General features: G+C 36.6%; 4 protein-coding genes and 2 non-coding genes across 7 annotated transcripts in view; 3 read left to right on the top strand and 3 right to left on the bottom strand.

Annotated features, from left to right (window-relative positions):
- Positions 1–25,771, bottom strand: part of LOC129797522 (LIM domain-binding protein 2) — a 421,356-nt gene that overhangs the window by 291,402 nt on the left and 104,183 nt on the right. The gene's annotated exons all lie outside the window — the stretch shown is intronic.
- Positions 21–91, top strand: Trnag-gcc (transfer RNA glycine (anticodon GCC)). The gene has a single exon. It is a non-coding gene; the product is annotated as a tRNA-Gly (tRNA).
- Positions 424–494, top strand: Trnag-gcc (transfer RNA glycine (anticodon GCC)). The gene has a single exon. It is a non-coding gene; the product is annotated as a tRNA-Gly (tRNA).
- LOC129797777 (protein mago nashi) lies at positions 653–1,355 on the bottom strand. The gene is made up of 2 exons (XM_055840618.1): positions 982–1,355; positions 653–910 (listed from the first exon to the last, which is right to left on the bottom strand). Exons 1-2 carry the CDS (start codon positions 1,240–1,242, stop codon positions 728–730), a joined length of 444 nt encoding a protein of 147 aa, XP_055696593.1. The 5' UTR covers positions 1,243–1,355; the 3' UTR covers positions 653–727.
- Positions 1,687–14,111, top strand: LOC129797628 (RILP-like protein homolog). Its single transcript, XM_055840395.1, has 4 exons — positions 1,687–2,084; positions 12,641–13,269; positions 13,340–13,435; positions 13,498–14,111. The coding sequence occupies exons 1-4, from the start codon at positions 1,800–1,802 to the stop codon at positions 13,613–13,615; spliced, it is 1,128 nt and encodes a 375-aa protein (XP_055696370.1). The 5' UTR covers positions 1,687–1,799; the 3' UTR covers positions 13,616–14,111.
- On the bottom strand, positions 14,009–25,261 carry LOC129797534 (synaptotagmin-10). Its single transcript, XM_055840234.1, has 6 exons — positions 24,835–25,261; positions 17,419–17,733; positions 17,054–17,352; positions 16,380–16,972; positions 15,858–16,072; positions 14,009–15,773 (listed from the first exon to the last, which is right to left on the bottom strand). Exons 1-6 carry the CDS (start codon positions 24,894–24,896, stop codon positions 15,476–15,478), a joined length of 1,782 nt encoding a protein of 593 aa, XP_055696209.1. The 5' UTR covers positions 24,897–25,261; the 3' UTR covers positions 14,009–15,475.

Here is a 25,771-nt window from a genome sequence, read left to right as displayed (position 1 = left end):
TCAGTTCCAAGAAGAATCACGCATCGGTGGTTCAGTGGTAGAATGCTCGCCTGCCACGCGGGCGGCCCGGGTTCGATTCCCGGCCGATGCACACCACTTTTTTTTGTTTTTATTACTTAATAACTCATGGAGAGTTTTGAGATAATGATGAATTTAGGTATCAAACAATAAAAGCAGTATTTAATGCATTTTAAATGTAGAATAAATGTACGTAGATATTCTTATGTTTTTTTTCATTTATGTTTAAAATCTTTTTTAAAATAAGCAGCGATTTTGGCTTAAAATTTTTGATAAAACTAACATTAATAATTTCAATAACAATAAATTCAAGCATTTTATGTAAAGATATTTTTCTACATATCAAAAGTAGGTAAAAATATTCGTCATTATGTTTTAATCAACATCGGTTTGATTAGTCATCAAGCATCGGTGGTTCAGTGGTAGAATGCTCGCCTGCCACGCGGGCGGCCCGGGTTCGATTCCCGGCCGATGCAATCTTTTTTTGATTTTATTTCCAAATTCATCCAAAATTTGGCTTAATTTACCAATATCTGAATTATTGCTTATAATTTAATGTTATAAGTATGTATTACAGACAATCCCCTTCCATGCAACTACCCCCAGAATGACATCAAAAATTAAATGAATAAAATTTCTTGACAGAATTTATTTTTATTAGAAAAAGAAATTACCTTGTAGTATACCGTGGACACGGTTAATCTCCCATTTATATGGGCTTAATCTTGAAGTGCAGTCCAATGAGGGAGAACACCAAGCATTTGAGATCCTGAACAAGGTAATAGAAGCCACGTAGGCCTTCCGGATCTTTCGACTGATTCACATCAACCAAGGAGCCTGTCTTGGAGGTTGTGAAAGAAATGTGCTCATCCCCAATGACAATCTCCAGCTCCTGAAACAATAATCAAGATTTATTGTTAAACAATTCATAAATATTTTCATGAGAATACGGTGCTTTCTTACCTGCCTCCCCACACGATCCGGTGGTGGCCAAAGAGCATCATCCTCAGCCATAATCTCAGAGTCCACAATGATCCGCTTGAGCTCCTCCATCACAGAGTGGTGCACGTAGGCTTCTTTCCGGATCATCGTGTCGTTCTTGTAGTTGGAATTGTTGGCGTACCTCAGCTTTCCATCCGGCCGGAATTCAAACTCCAGGAACTCATGTCCAAATTTTCCCTTATGCCCCACGTAGTAACGCAAGTAGAAATCTTCAGTGGCCATTTCACAATACTCAGTGGTTTATTATCCGCCCAATTTGGGCAAAAATTCAGTAAAATTTCTGGCTGATTTCTTGAGGAAAACAAACTCTTTGGTTATGTTTGCTAGTGATACAGTCCACCCAATAAAGAATTACGAAAGATTTTTGAGAGAATTCATTCGGACATGTCGAAATGATACCAATGATTTTTCCTATGTTGTACCCCATAAAAAATTGTTCATGTGCAATCTGTTTTAGCTGTTTTACTTTCAATGGACTGGTTTTCTTTGTCTTGTTTTCTTTTTAGTAATCTTTTAAAAAGCAAGAAATGTTGGACACGTTCTAAGCGGACAGGTTCCATTAAAAATCCATTGGACTGGCGGGACTGGCAATGAACATTATCCATTATGTGTATAAATCACATGGGAATGTCCTTTGACATGTCCATAACCCATGTCTATCGTAATAGGAGCTTTCTTTATTGGGGCAGCAGGCGATATGTATTTTCTTTCATAAAGTTTTTCTTTCAGTCTTTAATAAGTTTTTCTCAGTGGTGGGTGGTCATCGTGAATCCCCTTCTATGCCAGGGCCGAAGGGTGGTGGAGACATGGGTGAAGTGTCTGTGATGCTAGTGTACGACATTGCAAGTGAAATCGGGAAGGAATGCGAAAAGCTGATTGATAAGTTTGGCTCAGACGCTGTGGCATCGCTGATTCCGCAAGTTATCAATGCACTGGAGCTCCTCGAGGCGTTGGCGAATCGCAATGAGTCAGAAAATTCCACGGTGCAGGAGTTAAATGACCGCATCACGCAATTGGAGACGGAGAAGCTCGAGAAAGCGGAGTACAGGAAGCGCTTCGAGAAGGTGAGCTAGTAGTGAGAGCCCCCCTGGTTCGCCTTGATTGCCCAATTTTGGGATTAGCACAATCCGTCATGGTTCAGGTGTGTCGAGCGATAAAGAATGTCCACAGACATTGGGTTGGAATTCAAAACATTCTTATCTCCGATGAGGATTTTCTCTTCTTACACCCTCTCTCCATGGCAATGGCATTCCACCCACACTCTCAAGCCCCCCCTTGGGCGCTTGTCATTACATCCCAATTTGCTGCGAGTGAGCGTAAGGAATGCGCCTGGGAATCGATTGGCTCAACTCCTGGTGGAATTCAATTTCATAGTCAGAGCATGGAGAGGCCGTCTGGAGGACAGGATGAATATTTCAAATCACGCCACAGACTCACCCACAAAAATGGAACACATTGCCCAAAGGGAGAGCATTCCAGTTCAGCTCGATTGCCCATGGAGGTGCTGCAAAAAAGTACAACACCTCCGGCAAAGTTTTCTACCGATGGATATTTTCATGTTTCGCAGAAAATACAAATTAAATTCACGTTGAATTTACTCGAGCAAGAATTACCTCATGTATGAGCTGTATGAGGTAATTTTGCGAAAATATTAATTTAATTGAGAATATTTCTCTCCTCTCTAATAACTGGGATGGTGGAAAGTCAAGTGGAAAGCTCATAACAAGAAAAAAATGTAATATCTCTCATTCAAGGAAATAGCGGAAATATTCCATCCTTTTCTTAAGAAAAATATTTCTTTTGATTTCACAAATAAACCGCTCTGAGTTTTAATTAAAAAATCCAGGACAAGGGCTAGTGACGTTCATGATAAGATTTGGTTGAGTAATTTTGATGTAAATTTCCAGACTTTGACTTGAAATTAGATGACGTAAGCTGAAGAATTAATTTTAGGGACTTTTGCGGTATCCTCTCTTCCCTCATTCTTAGCTTCAGCACCTCCAGCACTATCCTCTGTCGTTGTGTAGAAAGTTTAAGATTTATTTTATTAATAAAATAACAAACAAAACTTATTCAACCATTTCATGTGCTGATGAATCATTCTTGACCAAGAACTTCAATATTGCAAAAGAGAAGAAAAAAAGAGTTAGGAGAGCCCGGAGTTAAATTAGTCGCTAAGATTGATGTAATAAGTTTTTTAATCGATTTCTTTCATTTTCTGAGTGTGCAATTTTTTTCTCATAATTAGTTGGTATACCACAATCGTGGCATACCAAGTATTGTAATCGTCGGAAAAACCGACCACCTCAGATCGGGCTCAAACTTGGTATGAGCACGTTTCAGACATCCCACATTCCAAAAATGGTGGTGGAAAATTTTTGATCCGGCCGGCCTGCCGGCCTGCCGGCCGGCCGGCCTGGACTCCACATTTTGCCTTATAGCTCGAGAACGGTAACAGAGACTTCCGGTTTGAAGTTTTCTATAGAAATGTGGGTGTAAAATTTCATTTTTTCACATTTTCAAAATCCAAGATGTCCGCCGTCCGCCATTTTGAAATACTGTCAACCACTTCCCTTACAGCTAGAGGTCTGAAATTTTAGTATGTTGTTGAGCTCAGTGAGACGTTTTCATCGACTATTCATACTTGAAAATCGGTCAAGCGGTTTAGCAAATATGGCGGCCTAAAGCAAAAAGTGTTTTTTCAATATAAGTCGAGAACGGCTTGACCGATTTTGATCATCTTGGTATCAAATGAAAGGTTTCAAGAAACCCTACAACTGCGTAGAACATTCCAAGTTCCAAAAACATCCGCAAGAGGCGCTAAAATCAAAAACAAAAATTGCCTAACTTTAAGGGGCAATATCTCCGAATCCCCATTAGGCAAATCTTTTAAATTTTGATATGTTGTAGCCTGACTCAATATCTTTCACCAGTCCGAAAATGAAGAAATTCTATGTCGCCGTTTAGAAGATATGGCCATTTGAAAAATTCTTGAATTTAAAAAGTTGTAAGAGCTATATCTCCTGAACAGCTTGTCCGATTTTGCTCTACAACTTTCTAGAGCATCAGAAACCTCTAGAACTATTCCTTCAGGATAAAAAATGCCAAAAACTGTTTTGGTGAAATAAAAATCCGCCATTTTGTGTTCTGGAAGTGACCTTGAAAATTATTAAAATTTATGTCAATTTATAGCCTGTTTTAATACCTTTCCAAAACTAGTCAAGAAATTTCTGTAGGTCTTATAGAACCAGAGATATGACCATTTTTATGTATCAAACTAATGATTTTCACAAAAAAAATCAGTTTTGCCTACTAATACAACTCAGAAATTAAATTACAACGCATAGACTGACCCATCCGCGTTGTGGTATACCAACTCTTATAACTGGACGCGTTATGATTGACTTTAAGAATTTAACAATAATGCTGTGAAAAATGATTCACAGAAAAGAAAATTTTCATTTTAGTAGTATAAGAAAATGAACAAGTTATAGCTCAAAAGAAAAACACTTTATTCACAAATAGAAGAATACAGAAAATTCATAAATTCGAATAAAGTTTTTTTATTCTCATAAAAAGTCTTGATTATGATGGAGGTTGCTTAGACGTTTCTTTAATCACCGAAGTTTGTCGAAATATAATCTCTAAATTGACCTTTTTATATTTAATCTTGTAGGCAGATAAAGTTCTGAGCCCTTGTAGACAAACATTGTGTAATGTAGGCAGGTAATCCTTCTTAACACTTTGGGTCACAATTTACAAGACTTGAAATGCTATGAATTCAATTTAACCGATAAGACTACACAGTAATGGATTAAATTTGTTTTGTTTTTACGCTGGTAAATCCCACAATTGCTTTGCTGATAAATCCGCAATTTGAAAACTTTTTGTGCGCTCACATAATGTTGAATGAATTTCATTATGATGACGGATCATAATTAATTTGGCTTTTAGTCTACTAATGTGTAGGTATATAATTTAGGGACTTGCTCCGAATTAATCAGAAAACATTAATGGAGATAATTAGAAAATAATTTTCATCCATCTACGTCTGACAAAGACCTTTGGTACCATTTGGTGCCATCCTTCCTCGTGGAAAGTTCACGTGCTATAAATAGTAGGGAAGTGTTTTCTTCTTCAATTTCCATGAAGATGCCCATTAAGGGTAAATATCCCTATCATTCACCGTGTTAAACAAGAGTAATTTGCCAGATTTACTTCAGATGAAATAGTAAGTTGTTTGTGGCCGCCCCCATTTAATGTTATAAGAATGACCGATTCTTATTTTGTGCAATTTTCTGAATGACTTACCGTAATATTTCTCATGTCCTTCGTATCTTTGGCGAAACAGTTTTTTTCTCTCCTTTCTCTCTTTTATCTATACAACAACGCAAATGCCATACTGTCCCCATCCTCCTTGGTAAACAATTTCTATTCTCTGTATATATGGACTAAAAGTCACCGGTTAACATTAGGGAGGAAAGTGGAAAAGCTCTATCGCTGTCGCCAAGGGGCAAGTTCCATACATATTTATTTTATAAGTTTATTTTTAGGGAATACAAAAAATAATGCAGAAGGTTATTTATATTTTAGGGTTTCTAGTGATGCATTTTCCAAAAATGTTCTCAAGCAATATAATGCCCTTTAAATTTCTTAAGTAGAATCAGTATAAAAGCCTTTTTATCTGACTCAACAACTAAACCCCTCGTTGGGTCGCTGAGGGAAAAATCAATACATAGTGTGATGTATTTGCAGCTGTATAGGGATGAGATCATTCTCCCAATAAGAGATCAATGGTGTGAGAATATACATTCGGTATGGTGGAGAAAAAATTGGTCTTGGATATTCGAGTGGGTGTCGCGACAGAGTTGATGAGGAGAGCATCAGTCATTGGGTATATATTGGATCCTGAAGTGAAGGGGGATGGAAAATATGTTATATAGACAGAAATACGAGAATAGCGTTTCGAAAGGATAATTTGCAGGAGACCCCGAAGCCCATAGAGGCCATTTATTATTTTAGGGGAAGATGAATATTTAATTTTTTTCAGCTTGAACTTTAATAACAAAAATATATGGGGTAAAATGAGCACTTTACACCGACAAAAATTGCTGAGCTGAATAACGTGTTTATGTACAGCGTAGAGGTTTTTTCGCATAAATGGGAAGTGGTCGTGAATTTTTTAATGACTCCATGGATCAACTAACGTCATACACAATTTCCCCGTGAATGCTCTATAATGCCTTTCTCGCTCTGGGCCAGGACCGATGGGGAGGACATCGGTGGAAGGGAATTTAGTGATGGGAGTCAATAAATGGTGCTACGGGGAATACTTTAGGGGGTAGTTCACTCGCTCTGCCTCACATCCAATTTGCCTTTTTTTGATACATTGTGTGCACCATCGTTTGACGTAAAAGAAAAAAATGTACTGGTAAGCTGACCAAGCTTACGGGAGCTGTGTTTCTTTCAGTGTACCAATTTTGTGAGAGCAAACTAGAACACGAATTAATTTAAATACGCGCAAAGTCGGGAAAAGTTGAAAAGTCATACCCTAAGAAATGTTTAGAAGGCCATATCTCGAGAACGGATCCATAGATTTTCATAATTTTTTTTTGTTTGAAAGGTCTTAAAGTCAGCTATAACATATCGAAAAATGAAAAAAATTTATGTCGCCATTTTCGAAAAATTCGAGTTCGAAATTTTCGAAAACTTTGTTTTTGACTTTAGCGCCTCTTGCGGTCATTTCTCGAAGTTGCAATGTTCTAGACATTTGTAGGGTTTCTCGAAACCTTTCATTTGCGCTTGAGTTGATCAAGATCGGACTTGTAGAACCCGAGATATGACATGCCAACTTTGGAAGGCTATATCTCGAGAACGGATCCATAGATTTTCTTCATTTTTGGCATGGAGCTAGATAATATAGTCAGCTACAACATATCAAAAAATGAAAAAAAATTATGTCGCCGTTTTCGAGATATTCATCGAAAACTCATCGAAAATTTTGTTTTTGATTTTTGGCCCCCTAGCGGCCACTTTTGAAACTTCGGATGTTCTAGAGAGTTGTAGGGTTTGTTGAGATCTTTCATTTGACCCCGGGTTGATCAAAATCGGTCAAGCCGTTTTCGAGTTATGGTCGATTTTCGATGAAAAATTGTGGCAGCCATATTGACTAAACGGCTTGACTGATTTTCGAAAATGAGGTATCGTTGGAAAGCTCTTGATGGCCCCTACAACATATCCAAATTTCAGACCTCTAGCTATTACAGGGGCTGAGATATAGCGAAAACAAAATTTTGAGGTTATTCAAAATGGCGGACGGGGGGGTGGGGGGTAAAATTTGACGTCATAATCGGACGTCTTCCAGTCGACTTTTAAACTTTGCCGTTTACCGCAAGTCTCTATCTATCACCGTTCTCTTGCAAATTAGCTCTGAACTCCGGACGGACGGACGGACGGCCGGCCGGCCGGAAAATTTTTTTTTTGGCGCATACGTTTTTTGGAATGTGGGGACCCTAATTCGTGCTCATACCAAGTTTGAGCCCGATCTGACGACTTTCGATTTTGCTCGGTACACAAAAGCTGTGTCTGAAAGAAACACAGCTAAAAGATATTTTATTAATAATTTCTTAACGAACCAGAAACCTAAAAATTATAAAAATCAAAAACATTTATGTACTGGTAAGCTGACCAAGCTTACGGGAGCTGTGTTTCTTTCAGTGTACCAATTTTGTGAGAGCAAACTAGAACGCGAATTAATTTAAATACGCGCAAAGTCGGGAGAAATTGAAAAGTCATCCCCCAAGAAATCTTTAAAACGCCATATCTCGGGAACGGCTCCATAGATTTTCGAGTTTGAGCTATCGTTGGAAAGGTCTTCACCTCAACTATAATATATTAAAATATGAAGTAAATCGATAATGGCATTTTCGAAATATTCGAGTTCGAAATTTTCGAAAATATTTATTTTGACTTTAGCGCCTCTCGCGGTCATTTCTCGAACTTGCAATGTTCTAGACATTTGTAGGGCTTCACGAAACCTTTCATTTGCACTTGAGTTGATCAAAATCGGACTTGTAGAACCCGAGATATGACATGCCAACTTTGGAAGGCTATATCTCGAGAACGGAGACATAGATTTTCTTCATTTTTGGCATGGAGCTAGATAATATGGTCAGCTATAACATATCAAAAAATGAAGCAAATCGATAATGGCGTTTTCGAGATATTCATCGAAAACTCATCGAAAATTTTGTTTTTGATTTTTGGCCCCCTAGCGGTCACTTTTAAAACTTCGGATGTTCTAGAGAGTTGTAGGGTTTGTTGAGATCTTTCATTTGACCCCGGGTTGATCAAAATCGGTCAAGCCGTTTTCGAGTTATGGTCGATTTTCGATGAAAAATTGTGGCGGCCATATTGGCTAAACGGCTTGACCGATTTTCGAAAATGAGGTATCGTTGGAAAGCTCTTGATGGCCCCTACAACATATCAAAATTTCAGATTTTTAGCTATTACAGGGGCTGAGATATAGCGAAAACAAAATTTTGAGGTTATTCAAAATGGCGGACGGAGGGGTGGGGGGGTGGATTTGACGTCATAAACGGATGTCTTCCGGTCGATATTTAAACTTTGCCGTTTACCGCAAGTCTCTATCTATTACCGTTCTCTTGCAATATAGCGATAGGTTCCGGCCGGACGGCCGGCCGGCCGGACGGACGGCCGGCCGGAAAAATTTTTTTTTTGGCGCATACGTTTTTTGGAATGTGGGGACCCTAATTCGTGCTCATCCCAAGTTTGAGCCCGATCTGACGACTTTCGATTTTGCTCGGTACACAAAAGCTGTGTCTGAAAGAAACACAGCTAAAACAAGAGGGGTTGGTGGTGCTGCTTTTTGGGAGCCATTTCGTTGGGGAGAAAAAAGGATTTTCGCATCAAGTACAAAAATTACAATGTTATACGTGCCATTCTATCCCTTTGTACAAACCACCCCTTTTACACACACCCCCTTTGCGATGAGCCAAGCTACGAAGATATTAATGGTCTCTGATAAGGGCTAAAGGACGACTTGCAATAAATCTTCAGTCAAAATTGACCCCTCATGATGAATTTTTATATTAAAATTAACTATATGAAAATCTGTAAAAAAAAAAATATTAAAAAAAACGAATATTTCACTTTTAAAATGAAAGTAATAAAACCATACCATAAATTAAAAGAGAAAATTAAATTTATCGATTATTTTCTACCAAAGTTTCTTAAGGAATAACCCTGAGAACTTTCCTTTGGCTTAAATAAACTTTATAGCATTCCCGTCAGTGCAGTACCTACTAATGCGGAGGGTTTATATAGGTATTAATTTATTAAAACATAATTCTGTACATTAATAAAATAGTAAAAAATTAATAAATTGTGGCGCCCCGAATAGGGGGGCACCACAAGGTGGCTCTGGTCAACTCCCCCAGTAACCTCCACCCTCGTCCTCGAACTAACCCTAAGAGCACTTTGAGCTTGCAGCCATACCCGCACAAGGCTGAGCTCCGACTGACTCTACTCTCATCATCCCTCTTTACTACTCTCACATAATTACTCTCTCAGTGCTCTCCTATATTCTCTTGAGGATTCTCGTACTCTCTCTCTCACCTATTTGAGGGTTTGTAACCTGGGGGCAGAAGCCGTTGCCGAGGGAAGGGCAGCCGTTACAGTTACCGCCAATCTAAGGGTACTCACTCTATGAGCTAGGTTAATATTCGCTGGATAGTGAGTCGGGTGCTACAAAATATAGTTCAACGCTAGCGTGTAGTAAATAAATATTTTCTCTCTAAATTAAATGATGTTGATTCGTCATTAAAATAGCATATAGTGAGTATTTATTTGCCAAATTCTATATTTGCGCACTTGATTTTGTTACAATTTATATACTTTTAAAAAAATAAAATCATTAGTTAAAGGAAAATTAAATAAAATTAAACAAACAAAATTTGTATACGAATTTTCCTTTAAATTGAATTCACATAATCTTGATCAGGTTCATTTCTAATTAAAAACAAAATATAGAAAAGAATACTCACCAAATTATTTTCCTGTGAATCCTTAAAATTAACAAGGAAAAAAAATCTAAGAACATTTTCATTTATGCTTGATTAGATACATCGCAAACAGTTCCTTTTATGGCTTCAGATGTATTCATACGGAATGTTCTTGAGTTAATATGGGTGAGATCAAGAGGGATATCAGTAAGGGTAGATACAGGTGCTTGGGATGAATGAAACCACAGATAGCCGTCACGATCCAAAAAGACCTCCGATATAAAGTCAATATCATTTGATTCGTACACAATACCCACTGTATCAGGATTGAGGGGATTTCGCGTATTCCAGCAACGGAGCTTCCTTGATTGCATTTCACCGAAGAAAATGACACCAGTAAAGGGATCAAATACTTGACGAAATGTTTGAGAATTACATTTCCTATAGCCGATGAGGGTAATTTCCGAATTGGAATCACTTGAAGCTTGTTTGGGATTTTTTAAGATTTTCGTTGACACGACATACTCTCCAATACTTGCCCCGGGTGCATAATAAGCATTTTTGTTTCCATTCTTATCTGGCCATCCTAAGGCAATATTAATAATTCCAAGTGGAAGATCATAGTGATGATTTTTTCCAAAGACCATACTCGACTCAGATATGATGGGTTTCATTGATTGATCTTCTAGGAACCAGAAGTTTCCGCGTTTGTAGTCGTAGACAATAATTCTGTTGTCATAGGCATTTGTTATGTATAAAAGGACATCGTCACATGTTCCCTTAGGTTGGTAATCAAGTGTTACGTAAAGGAAACCCAATGCTATTTGCCATAAATATTTTGGTATCACAACACGACGAATTAGAGGAAAGTTGCGAGTATTGCAACCATTCACTGGCAAACTATAAACCAAAATCACTGGATTTTGCACATTGTACGCCTCATGTGGTCCATAATGTAGAATTCCAGTATCCAGGGCAAAAAGTCTGCTGCATTGATCATCAATACAGGGACGATGAACTGCAATAATGGAGTAATCTTCAGTTACTCCATCCCACGGTGATGTACCTGGATAACGACGACTGTGGAAATGTTTGTAATATCCAGCTGAATAGTTCATTTTCCTACTTTTCTGCATCATCCTTGTATTGCGTATATCAAGACCTCCAACACGATAAAATGAATCCTCTAGTGTGTTGATTTCATAATTTGGAAATCCCCATAAATAAGGACTTGGCTCTCGGTAGTTTTCCTCCACGCAGAAGGCATTAAGATTTGATGGAACTCCAGGTCGCATCCGTCCAACTGTAGCTACCATCAGTCCACTCTGAGCATGAAATCCTAATCCGATAATGTCGTTATTTTCAGGAATGTAGTATGGGTATTTTCCAATATAAACATCGTCTGCAAAACCACGAAAGAACTTTAAAAACTCTCCCAAATAATGAAATCTACTTGATTTGGCATTTGCACAGACACAACTTTTTTTTAAAACTTAAAACCATCATATAAATAGAATTTATTCACCACTGTAGGGTAGATTTTCATAAAGCACTTCTCGCCAAAAGTAAATTTCTTCCACGTCATACTTATTTCCAGTGATGCCAGAGAGACATCCAAAAACTATATAAACTCCAAGAGAGAACTGTACCATTCTGATTATTCCACAAAACTAACTTTCACCGACATTTCTTGTTCTTTTATACCTCAAAAAAAGCTCAAGTCGCTGTTGGAAGTTGAATATTTGCATTTTGCCTTTCTCATTCAACATTCTTGATTCTTGTTATCTGAATTTAAATGGTGATTTAAGATGTTTCCAAATATGTAGTCTATTCTAACATCTGTATCATTACAGTGTGTTTCACATGATAATGAGCTTTTTTTTTTATAAAATTTTGGGTATAATATTATTGTTCTAAATAGTGTCCTAATAATAAATTTTAAAAAAATGTTCTGATAATGATTCATTCTCATTTTATTGCTTATTAAACGCATATATGGTTGATTACTACTTTGTATTATTTTACGGTCTACCCTGTGTTTTATTTAAAATATAAATCTTCATTATGACCAAATAATCATTTATTAACGTGTATCTTTTTTTTAGCAGCTTCTGTCTAAAATCAGTAGCAATTTCTTTTACAGCTATTCTATAATCATAAATTTCATAAATTAGCATAATTCATTATGTTAAATGAATTCTAATACCCCATTAGAGACACATTTTTATACGGATTTGATTAATTTGAAAAAGAATCTGAAGAATGTTTAATGATGAGAAAAAAAGTTTTATGTATAAACTTTATTCTCATCCTTGCCATTCTTGAGCAATATCCTTGATCTGTTTGATAAATTGCTGTATAAATAGCACAAATTGATTTATCGGGAAAAAGTATATAGGGGGATGTATAAGTAAGGTGAGAAGTTGTTCTTGTGAGACGAATATTTTTCCTTCAATCAATATTGTCAATACGTAATGATTGTACGTGCCATTGCTATTGAAAATATACAATGTATACCATGTGAAAGATTGATATCAAAAAGGATATCAAACAGTCTTGAAATTGTTTTTAAAACACATTTTTCTCTGTTATTTCAGGAACTTGAGACCATTGAGGAGCAATGGAGGAATGAGTCGAGTGATTTAGTTGCTCTTGTAAGTCGTCTCCAGGATGAAAATAAGCGCTTGGCGACACAATTGCGCTCTGGATGCGACACAGACAGCGGTGTTGACTTTCAAATGGACTCCGCGGCGGGTCAGAGTGGAGACTTTCAGCTTCTGCAGCAATTGCGGAGTCAGGTGGAGAAACAACGAAATGAGCTACTGCGAAAGGATATGGAGCTAGAGGAGAAGACGGTGGACATTGATGGACTCAATGTGCAAATTGAGCGTCTCAAAACTTCGGGCAGAGAGACGCGGCGACGACTAAAAGTGGTGCAGCTGCAAGTACGATCTCTCTGTGAGGAACGTGCGGACTTCCTGGCTCAGCTACAGGATCAACATCGGGAAATTGTAGCACTGAGGCGGAGATTGGGGCTGGCGGAGAAGGAGAATGAGGATTTGGTGAAGACACAAGAGGAAGAACCTCTAAAGCGCTACACTACGACTGAATTGAAAGAGCTCATGGCCGAGAGGGATGATCTACGGGCGAGAATTAATGATCTCGAAGAAGAACTTAAACTCTACAGGCCGAGTTCGGTGGAATCTGACCCCACTGGGAGTGTGACGTGAGTATTATCATAAGTTTCTATTCTTCTCCTGATTTCCAAATGTTTTTTATTATTTTCACCAAATTAGACCCTCAGAGGAGGATCCACCCGTCCAGGGGCCACTTCCATTTGAACCCGATGATGCACCGTGGAAGAAATCAAGTGAATCGGGGATAAGAAAATTGTTAGCATATTTCATTCGTTGACATGGTGTCTCTATGTTACAAGAATGTGCCTCATTTGCAGTTTTCGCAAATTGTTCTCTGATCCTGATGATCCTTCTGCGAGCTTTCCTCGGCGCTCTCTATCCACATTGTCGAAGATGGCACTGTCAGCAGGACCTCACTGTGACATTCCCTTCTAATTGCATCCAATGGTTCAGCACCACAATTTAACAACAGCCAACGAGATTCTTCCTTCAACTTCCTTTTCGACTCTCTATTCTTCGCACACTCTCTGATCGTCCCAGCACCAACTATACTTCCTGTGAGAGCAAGATTTTTCTTCCATATAATATCCTTTACAAAAAAAACTCATTATTATCATCTATTAGGGTCCACTGCTCTCATATCAATTGAGAATTTCTTCTTTTTTTTTCTTTTCAACAATTCGATATAAAATCTCGATTTTTTTTGTCAATTATCTCCATTTTTCTCTGCCTTATTTTTCTTATTTCCGACCTTTTTGTAAAGAATAATTTATTTTCAATCCCCCCTTTTATTTCCCTTTCCCCTCACCAGACAAAGGTACCCAACAATTCAATGTTACTTGTCTATTTATATTCCAATATAATTACAACATTAGTGATATTATACAAAAGAAGAGAAATTAAAAGAAAAATTTAAATTCTAGAGGAAGAACTCCATTGTGTTACATATCTGTTTCTCTGTTACTCCATTTAGAATTTTACACAGTAATTTATCGTAGGGAAACAGTTCCATATTCAATAGGAGACAGGGATGCGCAAAAAGGAAATCCTCTAAAAATATCTCAACTGACTTTAAAAGTGTTGCATCTCGAGGAGTTTTTAGAATGAGCAACTTTTTTCTTGATACACTTTTATAGCATGAATGATAAAATGGATACTTTTTATGTAGGAGTTGTTGTTACAAAATAATTTTAACCAAATACTAAATTACTTACAATGTTCATTGAGACAAAAATGAAAGAAAATATTAAAGTATTAGTGAAAAAAAATATTCATCTGTTTTTTTTCTGTACTCATATGTAGTTTTAATTCTTCCAGGAAAATATTTATTTACAAAGGACTGGAAAACTGATTGCAAATGACAGGTTGTGTATGTTGCTTGAGAATGTTTTTATGTTTATTCCATCATGTGATGTTTATGGATTTTTACAGCGACAACAAAAGTTTTTATCTTCAGACGATTCAAAAGTAAAGGAAAAAGCTTCCCTTCAACAGAATTTCAAAGCTTTTCACGTAATTTATAAATTGGTATGACTGTTTAGGATACGTAAAAGCTTTCCTTAGTTCTGAATCAAAAAGTTCAAAATATCAACAACTTCTAACATTTTACATTTTCTTTACTTTTATTGTTTTTTTTTTATAGTTTTCAAGAATTTAATGAGTTCGATTAATTTTCAAAATTAATTGAACTCATTAACATTTCCGATTTTTCCATGTAGTACCTACTTTGAAGGGATTACGTAGTTCAATGAATTAAATAAATTGAAATTGCAAAAATGTAATGGAGGTAAAGCTTAATATTGGAAATTATGCAATTATTAATTATTTGAACTTCATTATGTAATAAAACACTTTGTATATGTTTGCAAATAATGTTGGGTTGATTTTGATATGTATAGTGCGTTGTAGCACAATTAATTACATTATAGATTTATTTAAAATTTAAATAAAAAGGATTAAAGTGGCAATATGTAATAGGGCTAATGAAAATTAGTTAACAACTTCATCGGAATATTGATATTCGTTACCACAAAAAAAAACTTTTTAATTATATCATGCAATATTATTGCAATTTATAATACAAAGTTTTTTTTTCTAAAGAGTAATAAATCAAATCAAAAAGAAAAATTGTTATATTTTTTGAAAAAAAAAAAGGAACTTTTGAAAAGAAAATTAAGTATTATTTTGATATATACAAAGGAAAGCTTTCAGTTTTGAAAAGGATAAATTATGATTTTGCAATCAGTTGAACCATACGTCCCTCTTATAAAATTAAAAATATTTGATTTTTGACTCTCAGTGCGGGGGATCAGCAGAAAGACAATGCCATTGTTCGTGGCAGTGATCCGGAAGGCGAACACAGTCTCTCCACTGCTTGAGACGTCGCCCCTTGCTTGTTGGACCCAGCATGAGGGAGCCCAGAAAGTCGTTACTTTTCCCAAAATCCTTATCCCACACCGTAATAATGAGGAACTGCTTGTCGAAGTCATTGGGGCGCGACTCAAACATAAATTCCTCATTGAAGACAGGATTCAAATTGCGCCATTTGATGCTAGTCTTGAATTTCTTCCGATGCGAATCAGGCTTGAGTTGGCTGCAAGAAAAATAGGCAAGTTTAAAGATTTATCTTAAAACAAGGTCATATGCGAAAATTGTGCGCACGAAAGCTTCATCATACATTTTCACAAATGGATCGGAAAATCCATTGTTGTCCATGGGGAGGAGGTTGATGCATCGCTTTATGTGAACAACGAGAGCACGTTTTTTCGTGTTGTAGCACAATGAAATGAGAATTTGTCCACGCGGCCAAGGACCAGATAGACTCGCATCAATACTATGTTGATCCTCTGCATCCAATGGCACGGAGATGCGACACGGACTTGTTGCATAAATCTGTTAAAGGGAAAAAAATTAAGTCATTCCGAGCACGTAGAATTCAAATGCATTTTTCTGCTATTTTCAATCACATTCAATTCCAATTTTATTTTCTTTTCCAGATGCCGCTCTGGAATGACGAAGATTTCTTTCTCCTTGGGAAACGGCACAAAAAATTCCAAATTGCAAATATGAAATGGATAAAGCTCGGTACTTTGAAATTCAAATAGGATATACGCGATGGCAAAAATATACCTACTCATTGATTGAAATACAAGAGCACTTCAAAAGGTAAATTATGGGATGAGAGGATTGCATTACGTACCGGCGAAAGAACGATTTTTGCTGTTCCCAGGAAATCATGTCCATACTTATCCTCATCAAGTATGACAACGTAGAGAATGGATCGATTGAGCTCTTCGTGCTCCATTCCCAGAAATGTGGCGGTCTCGTTGAATTCAGGATTACGAGTCTTGTGCACCGTTTTTGTCTTCATCCACCGCTGCTGCCGTGCCATTCCATCAATAGACACCACATTAATCTTGCAGAAGGGATCCGCTAGCCCTGCACTGTCCATCGGTGGCAGATCTCGGGCACGTATCACAGAACAGTCGAGGGAGTGGTTGGACTCGTCGTAGTTGAGGACAAGCTCCACCCAGCCAAGTGGGGGTTCCTTGCAGCCCTGACTTATAGTTGTAGCACTCAGGACGCCTGTAGATGACTCGGATACGGAGTAACTGGATGAGATGGAACCTCTGCGGAGGATAGATGACGTTCGAATTAATCCACCGCCCTCCTGTTGACTTCTCCATTCAGCCAGAGAAAATGTGGCACTATCCTGGGAATTTGTTGAGCTTAAAGTTTGACTGTGTTGCCCAAAAGACATTTTTCTGCTACCCAAAGTTGCTTCTGATGATACTATAAAATATATGGAGAAAAAGGTAGAACACAAAACTCTCCAAATATTTTTTTTATTATTAAATTACAAAAAAAACTTACCTGTGTGAGTTCGCTCTCTGGTTGTGCTACCATTTCCCATATGTAAACTAGACTGTCTTCTCTGTAGCAAGGTGCTATCCACCTTGTCTGTATCCTCTTCTGAGGATGAGGAATCATTGAGACGAACTCCTAGTTTCATTGTTCTAGGCACGATAGGTTTCTCTTCGCGCCTGAAGGATTTTGAAATATTTGTGTCTCTCCTGGGTAACTCATATTTGGGTATACCCTTGAAGAACCACGCTCCTGACTTTTTCCACATCTCTCTTGTTTCCGAGCAAATCTTACACAGCCAAATTTCCCTGCGAAAGAAAAGTCAAGGGCGCTAAGGATCACTAAGCCCCGTGGAAGTTGTGGGTACTACCAACCTCTCACCTTGCAGAGTCTTCGTAGTCAGCTCGATGGCACACTTGGAACACACCTGATGCTGGCAGTCAACGCATATTTGCTTAGAGAGTGAAAGTAATCCAAAAGATTGTCCACATAGGCGACAATTCCGGGGACCACAGTTAGTAGCGCGTTGCTTTAGTTTTTCCAGACGATCCACCATCATCCCAATTCGCTGGCGTTCTGCAATCTCCAATGCTTCATTGCGCTTTATAACGCTCATAATGGCCTCCTGCTCGTCGGGCTTAAGGCTCGTGCCACTTGCCGGTCTTCCTGTGCACCATCCCGTGTGGAGCCTATAATGCAATACGAAAAAATGTCATTTCAATTTACGTGACAAAAATTCACGCCAATCGAATTGAATTAGGAGTAGAAAAGAAAAGGCCATCGCGCCGGTAAATCAGTGTGGTGGAAAAGGTTCAACAAAAAGGCAACCGGATGTAAACTTGGAGCTAATTTGCATTCAACCGTAGGTCCAGGAGAATTACGTGAAATGACAAGCGTCAGGAGAATTTGAGAAATTTGCAAAGGAGAGAAAATTCAATTGAAAAGTAAATCAATACGACATTACCCTGCGGTTGTTAACCAAAGACCCACCAACGCGATAAGATTTTTGGTGGTTGTTGTTATATAAAAGTACAAAAAATATATATTTTTTAAATGAAATGTACCCACAAGCTCTGAGAGCTCAAAGCTTTGAGAACAGGAGTTCCAGAAATGGGCGGTTGCCAATGGATTTATTTTTGATCCTGTTTTAAGATAATTTGATGAATATGTACCTACCTATTTTTATGAATTTCCACAGTTGTGAGAAAATGAGATTATCTGATATACCTACACACACCGATTCATCATTAATTGAAGAATACAGCTCAGTAAATAAAAATTATGTAGGTATGTGCTTGCATTTCTTGTTTAAAAGCTCAACTTTCTAATTATGTAGACATATCTAATATCTTAATATGAAAAGAAACCATTTTACCCCATATTTGATAACATTAATAAGTAATATAAATCCTCTTTCACACTAAAAATTATTATATGAAAATTGTGAAAATCGCACAAATAATTTCCAAACTTTCAAGCTTTCGGTATTTTCTTGGAAATCAAATCAATTTTGTATAATTTGACAACTTTTTCCCCTTCTCATGCAATATTATATGGAATTTTTTAAGCCAAAATTTTGTGAATTTTACCATGAAATAATTTACCACCACATATCGGAATTTATTCAGATTGATATCAGCTTTCACCAACTTTTCATTCCCATACTTTCAATGCATATAGATAGAATATTCCTCCGCACTCTCTATTTAAATTTTCCCGAAAAAAAGGGGTTCTGCGAAATTTCTCACAATAGAACCTAAATGGAGGGTTTCTCTAGTGCGTGTCGTGCAATATGCATGAGAATTTCCATTTGCTTAGAATTCCATTTCTCTCGTGTCTGTTTGGCGCCGGATTTGGTCGTCGTGACGAATGTGAGTGAACGGATGGGAATTTGCGAATGAACCATACTTCCTGCCATCGAACTTGCCATCATTCAGCAATGGCTACTCTACCCAGATGGGGGTGGAAATAGCAGTAAAACGACGCAGTATGTAGAAAGAGAATGAAGAGAGGATGAAACAGATTACTCCGGTTATCCCATGAAGACATCCGTGCGGCTGGATCTCCATGATGGAGACGTGGGAAGCGTGCAAATGGACTTTTTTCCAGCAGCGGAAACGAAAAATAAAGATGAGTCCTAAATGCCATTGCTGAGACGCCACCAGACAACTACAATGTGGGTGGCGCGAAATATTTTTTTTTTACTTTGTTGCCCTGCATCCTGCTATACAGGATAAGTTTACTTAAAGTGAACAATAAGTACTACGTCACACTCCAGCTCATGAATGTCTGACTGAGAGACGTATCCGTTATTAAATTAAGTCCATCTGGCAATTTGCATCGACTGCGTGCATCTATTCTTCCCACCAAACTGTTTGCATTGTTGAAGGATATGGGACGGGATACACGAAGGAAATGATTCCTGGTACTGCCAATGTGATGAAATGTGGGTCACGAGGATGGATGATTAGCTTCCAGGCAGGAAAATAAATAAGAAAAGTTGCACAACATTTCTCGTGAATGGATTTTCGCAGCAGGGTGCCTTATAAGTTATTTCCTACAACTCCTACAACCTATCGTTTCTACTCGCCTTTTCCCTTGATTTTAAATTTTTATTTCAAAGTTATAGGAAATTTTTAAATACAAAAGCTATATATTAATATTCTTAAACAGATTTGAATTCCCACGAACAACAATTTCATAAAAAGAAAAATATTCAATTTCACTTACAAACGCTTGAGAATTAATTAAATTCTTCTTCAAGAGACTCAAAAGGATTCTCTTCTGCGTTTGCAAATAGATCGTACTAAGAAATGCAAAAGCAAAAGATGCAAGCCAACGTGTTATAAAAGATGCTGTTTTATAAAATTCCAAAGTATAAGTATAGTGAATTAAGCTCAGCGGAGCTTTTCATAGAATCTCTTTAACAATTCATGATAAAAAAAAAGTTGTTTGCTGGCAAGTGCGTCATTAACAATTATATTCTGCCATGACCGCAAATTTTCCTTTCAATATTCTCTATGGAAATTTGCTCCTGGCTCCTGGGGATTCATTCTTTCATCTATGACTGAGATTAGCCGGATCATATGGGCCAAGGACGGTGATAATTGAGTTTAAAAGTCAGGAAAGTACTGTGTTAGGAAATTTTTGTGTAAAAGTCAATTTTATCTCAATTATCCGTTTAGTTTATGCATAAAATTATTAAATGAACTCTTCAGCAGAAATTCGGCTTAAAACGTTCTAAATTAATTAAATGAAAATAGTTTATCTTACTCATCTTACTAGGATCCGCATGAAAATGTACCTACATACATATATTTGAAGGGGGAATTTTGTGATTGAAATAATAATAATAATAATAATAATAATAATAATAAGTTTATTTCGTTTCCAAAGAGAAAAGTTATCTCACAGAAAACAATTCACATTGAAACTGAAACTTTGTGTAAGCTAATGTTTGGTGCAACACTGGAGGTTTGCATTGGATGAGACAAACTTATCCATTTTATTTATTTACACACCAGGACAGACATATGTGGTGTAGAACGATGTAAATAAAAAGTCCTTTTTGTTGGACGCTCTTACACTATATATAGAGGATTCTGTATAGAAAATAGATTTGATATTCTCACAGAGTGATAGGTGCATATAGTGCTAATCTAATAGTTCTCATATGCGTCCTCCGTGCCCCACTGATATATCCCATCGTGTGCTATTTCCATTCACATCTGCAAATACCTTTAATCTTTTATGGGATATGCGGTCTTCAGCCCCATCCGCCACATCTGTTCCCACCGCACAATACTTCGTGCACCTTCCATCAGAACCGGCATGGAATTATGTCAGCTTGGCGAAATATAACGAGGAGTGACAATCAGAATAAATATTTACAAAATTCCCTTTTCACCTTTTCCTTTCACTTCAACTTCTATCCACATACATACATACACACCAAACACCCACCCTCAGGAATCTACTTCTTCATATTCATAAGCGGATGAAGGGGCTTTGCGGAAAAAATTTCCAAATTGTGTACACACGCCACGAGGAATTGCTGCTGAATAGCAGAGATTTTTCCTCAACGAAAGCATTAAAAAGCTGTTATCCAATTCCACCCACTTTTTGCAAGGAATTTTCATCACATCTTCTTTTTTATTAAATTTCATAGAAGTGATTATGCACTGCATGTACCTACATTACATAAGTATGTAAAAAATAAAAAAAAATAATCTCTTTAATCTTTAGAATTATTTTATTTTGATGTTTTTAAAAAAGAAATTTCAAGCTTTTACGTATTAAGGATATGGTGTAAAAGATAAGGAAAAAATGAATGTAGGAATATGATTGTGTTTAAAATAATGCTAAATCTTTTAAAAATGGGACACCAACTAATAATAATATATATATATATATATATATATATATATATATATATATATATATATATATATAAAGCGATTAGTAAAAAAAATAGCTTTCTCATATACATATGTAAATATATACCAAAATGTACATATTTTAGAATATGCTGGCTTTTCTTCTTTTTTTTAATTTCTTCAGAAAGTTCTCTTAAGCAATCTACACATTGTGCTAATTTCCCCAGCAATATGTATATACTGTGTATACGGAAATTATGCTTGGTAGTGATGTAATTAGACTTTTTGCAATCCACTTATTCTCTGGAAAATTGTGCTAGTTACCTAATTAGAGATAATTTTAATGCTTTTTTTTTTACAAAGTTTTTCTACAAAAGTTTAATTATTTGCCTCTATAATGCTCTATATAATTTTGTTAGAAAACTACAAAATTAATGTATTTTTATAGTAAAACTTTTCCATTTTGAAAATCTATAGTATGATTAATTCTTATATTTTTATTGATCAATAGATTTCCATCAAGCATGGCGCTTCCCCTCTATTTAATTTTCGTTATCAATGCTCCTCGTTATCTATACAAAAAGAACGTAATCCACATACTATACTATATATGTACGCGATGTATATAGCATGCTTAAAGGTTTTTTAGTAGATATAGATATATAATTAGCATTATATTTTAATGTTCTTTCAAGTAATTCCCAGAATCATTCCTAGCACACTGTCTGCCTATATAGGCAAGAGTCCTGTGGTTAAGAGAATCTTGATAATATTTACATTTGTATATCAAAAGCACATGTGGAGAAATTTGCGTATCCACGAATAAGTCTATATCCAACTTCTAATTGGGACGTGTTATGCGTATTAAATTTCCATCAAGCTCCTTTTCAGTGGCAAAACACCCTCACCAATTAAACTTAAATACAGAACAATTTTTTCGGGGGAAGTTTAATTCTTTTTAATATTTAATACGAGAACCATTCCATGTGCTTCTTGTTCAAGTACTTTTCATCACGGTGGAGAGCTTTTGATCTTTCTGTGTGAGGAAAATCAAATTGTAACGTGTTATGAAACTTTGACTTGGGAAATATAAGCGTGGGTGAGGGAAGAAGAGAGAGGCACCATTCCCCAATATTTTAATAAGCTTTCACACAATATCTACAAAGCGTGCAAAGTTTTACTCAAAAGCTCCTTCTGATCACACATGTACGGCAAAGCAACAGTTTGAGTGGTAGGTGTGTGTGAGTGTGTGGTATTTACTTCTTATATTTTATGAACCAAAAAAATCTTCCGGAAGTTTTCTAAATTCGTCAGAAATGCTTTAGACTTGGAAAATATTGGAAATTGTAACATCGAATGGATTTTGAACTAAAGAAACTGTATGATAAATTTAACAGAAAATTCCACAAACTTCCGCCATCGTGGCAAGACATCCGTTTTATGCTTCTCCTCCGTGTGTCTATCTTCCGCAAGCAACCCCCTCAAAATCCCCCATGTGGCTCCAGTGACACCCCCAGGGAATCTGCATTTAACTACGCAACTGATAAAGAACGAATTATCATCGGAAATGAACGAGCAAATATTGTCTGACTGATATTGGCTTTTTCCTACGCTCTTCCTCCTGAATTTAAATGGTTTCAATCAACTCTTGGATTTTTTATATGTATTGTAATACATTTCCCTGTTTCACTACCCATGAACAGCCTTCAACTTAATCTCGTTCACACGTTTTGCATTATACGGGCGCGGAACATCTTTTGTTGTCGCAGAAAAGAAATCAGTTTCAGGTAAGGGTGAATGGGAAACACTACCAGGAAATTAAATAATCAACCCGTACAATTTTTCCTCTCTATTTTGCGGAAGAAAAAACAATCAAGTAGATTTTTTTTCGACTTTTCCACGTTCGTTGGCTAGATTAATACGAATTAGTAAGATAGCAATAATATAATTATTATTATTATAATATCCAAAATGTAATACAATTTATTCTACTAACATATACTAAACTTTTAAACTTTTATCAAAATTTAAGTTGTTGAATTTGTACTATTTTCCCTTGAGTATATATAACCTTTGTCTTGCCTCTTTTTATCGATCGAAAGAAAGTTTGGGGATATGTTTTTGGGCCACGTGGTTGAAGATTAATAGAACATGAGTGGTTTGACCCAAGAAATGGTGAATATGCTTGAAGAAGATTTTAAAGTAAAATTAAAAGCTTTTATGGGTCATTGGTTGCTAATGGATTGGAGATTCCCTAATATTCCCTTTCGTATCAATTTTAAGTATTTTTTGTGTTATTTTCCAAGAATATAGAAAAAGAAATGATTGAAGTACATTCAAATTGTTTTATATCGAGGCTCTCTCTTTATAGCGTAAAAAATGTTCTTACTCACATATTTAATTTTAATTAAATTTTAATTAAACATGTGAGATTATGAGTGATTTTAATACAAAATAATTTTCTGTTAACTTCAATGGAATGGAGACAACATATAAATTGAATATATACGTCTCACCTAAGGAGTCTTTATTCCTTCTTTACACGTGAAATAAAATCAAAAGAGATTTGAAGGTAAAAAAAGCTCTATTTCTTAAGATTTCTTTTATAAGAAATTGTTTTCAAAGAACGCTAGAAGATTGTATTTTTGCTTGAGGAGTTCACCAATTGAGAAGCTTTTCTTTTCTTCAGTTCTTCAACATTTACGAACGCTACGGACGATTCAGTTTCACATATAATGTGAACTAAATAAATTGAGAAGTTAAAAAAAAGTTGCAACGTCCTTTTTTTTAAGTACATATAGATATCACAAAAGGTATAGCAAGAGGGATAACTTCAAAAGAACAACAAAAAATATACCTTGAAAGTACCTGTGGAAATATATTCTTTCCAAGAATCGACGCTCTGCTGAGTATAATTTTGCAACTTTTATTACATTCAAACGGTTCAACGAATACTCGCAATAAAAAAAATGTCCAAGTTCAGGTTGGTTATCTGGAAGTCCAGATGGTGATTCGCGAATTACTTTATTATACATTTGAGTACCTTTTATAGAGGAATTTACTCTTCTGAATAAATTATTAATATATATTAATTTTAGGAACATTAATAAAGATTTAACGAATTGGGTATCATTTGTAAGGAAATTGAGGGATTTCTTGAAAATTAGAAAAGGGTTTTATATGAGTTAATTGTGTGCGAGAATGGAAAGTACAAAGAGAAATGAAAATGGCACGCCAGAAGCTTCTCTGGGTGAGCATGTGGTAGGAAAAGAAACTAACAACCGCCCTTGGTGACAATGCCAATTCGTATAGTAAAAAAAAACTCAACTGGTGTCTTGCTGTGAACTCTGAGGATGGGAAAATTTAAAGCATATATGTATGTAGAGGAAAAATGCGGAAAATGACTTTCATTACTTGGCTCTGAGCGCCAGCATTCTGTCGCTGGGGCAGACAAATTTGTTTCCACCATCAGACATTCTCTCGAACTTTGAAAGCACTTCTCTTGCACAGATTGTTCATGAGTTGCCCCAGAGAGTCCCTCTGCGAGACACACCACACTCATCTGCACATATTGTGCAAAAAAATGCTCCTTAACAAATCCACCTCACCCCACGATCACACGAAATCCACTTATCCACAATTTTTTTTTCCAAAATTAACCACGTAAAATAAAATATCTCTTGAGTCCCGATAAAAAGTGTATTGCGATGAGATAGACGCGAGAAAAAATGACATAAATAGCCCTAGAGAAGGGGCGAGATAAGGGAAGCTTTGTTCGAAAGCTCTCTCTTCCCTTATGTGACGATTTGCGACCAAAGCGAGGCACAACTGTTGCACGACTGATTCATAGTAAAATGTGCGCTCTCCCAGCGAGCCGGAAAATTTCCCGAGAGAGTCCACGCTCTGTCTTTTCGTGTGGAAGAAAAATGAGCGTCGTCGGAGAGGTTTTTCCAAAGCATGCGAGACAGCAGCAGCAAAAAAACCAACTCTCTGTAGCAAAAGAGATAATTTGGGTATTATACATATGTGTACGTACAAATGGGTGGGCCAATACAAAAGTGTAAGCAAACAATGAAAGCTCACCACCTCCAAAAAGCTCACAGTGTGCTTTCTTTTCTTTCATCGTGTCTTTTGTGAAAACAATTTGTACCTTTAAATACACCAAAAGAGGATATTTTTGGAAGAGTTGAGTAAATATTTGAGTGTCTCAAGAGATTCTTTTTTCAGGAAATCCCTTGAATGAAGGCTGTGGGGACTTTGAGAGTTTTCCACGAAGTGAAACACCCGGGTACCAGGCGTCCCCATCTACTGGTACATAGCAAGCTCAAAAGTTTAATGCAACTACAATGCA

The sequence above is a fragment of the Lutzomyia longipalpis genome, chromosome 1 (genome assembly GCF_024334085.1).
Source record: "Lutzomyia longipalpis isolate SR_M1_2022 chromosome 1, ASM2433408v1".
In the NCBI taxonomy this organism is placed as follows: domain Eukaryota; kingdom Metazoa; phylum Arthropoda; class Insecta; order Diptera; family Psychodidae; genus Lutzomyia; species Lutzomyia longipalpis.
This window is presented reverse-complemented; position numbering and strand designations above follow the sequence as displayed.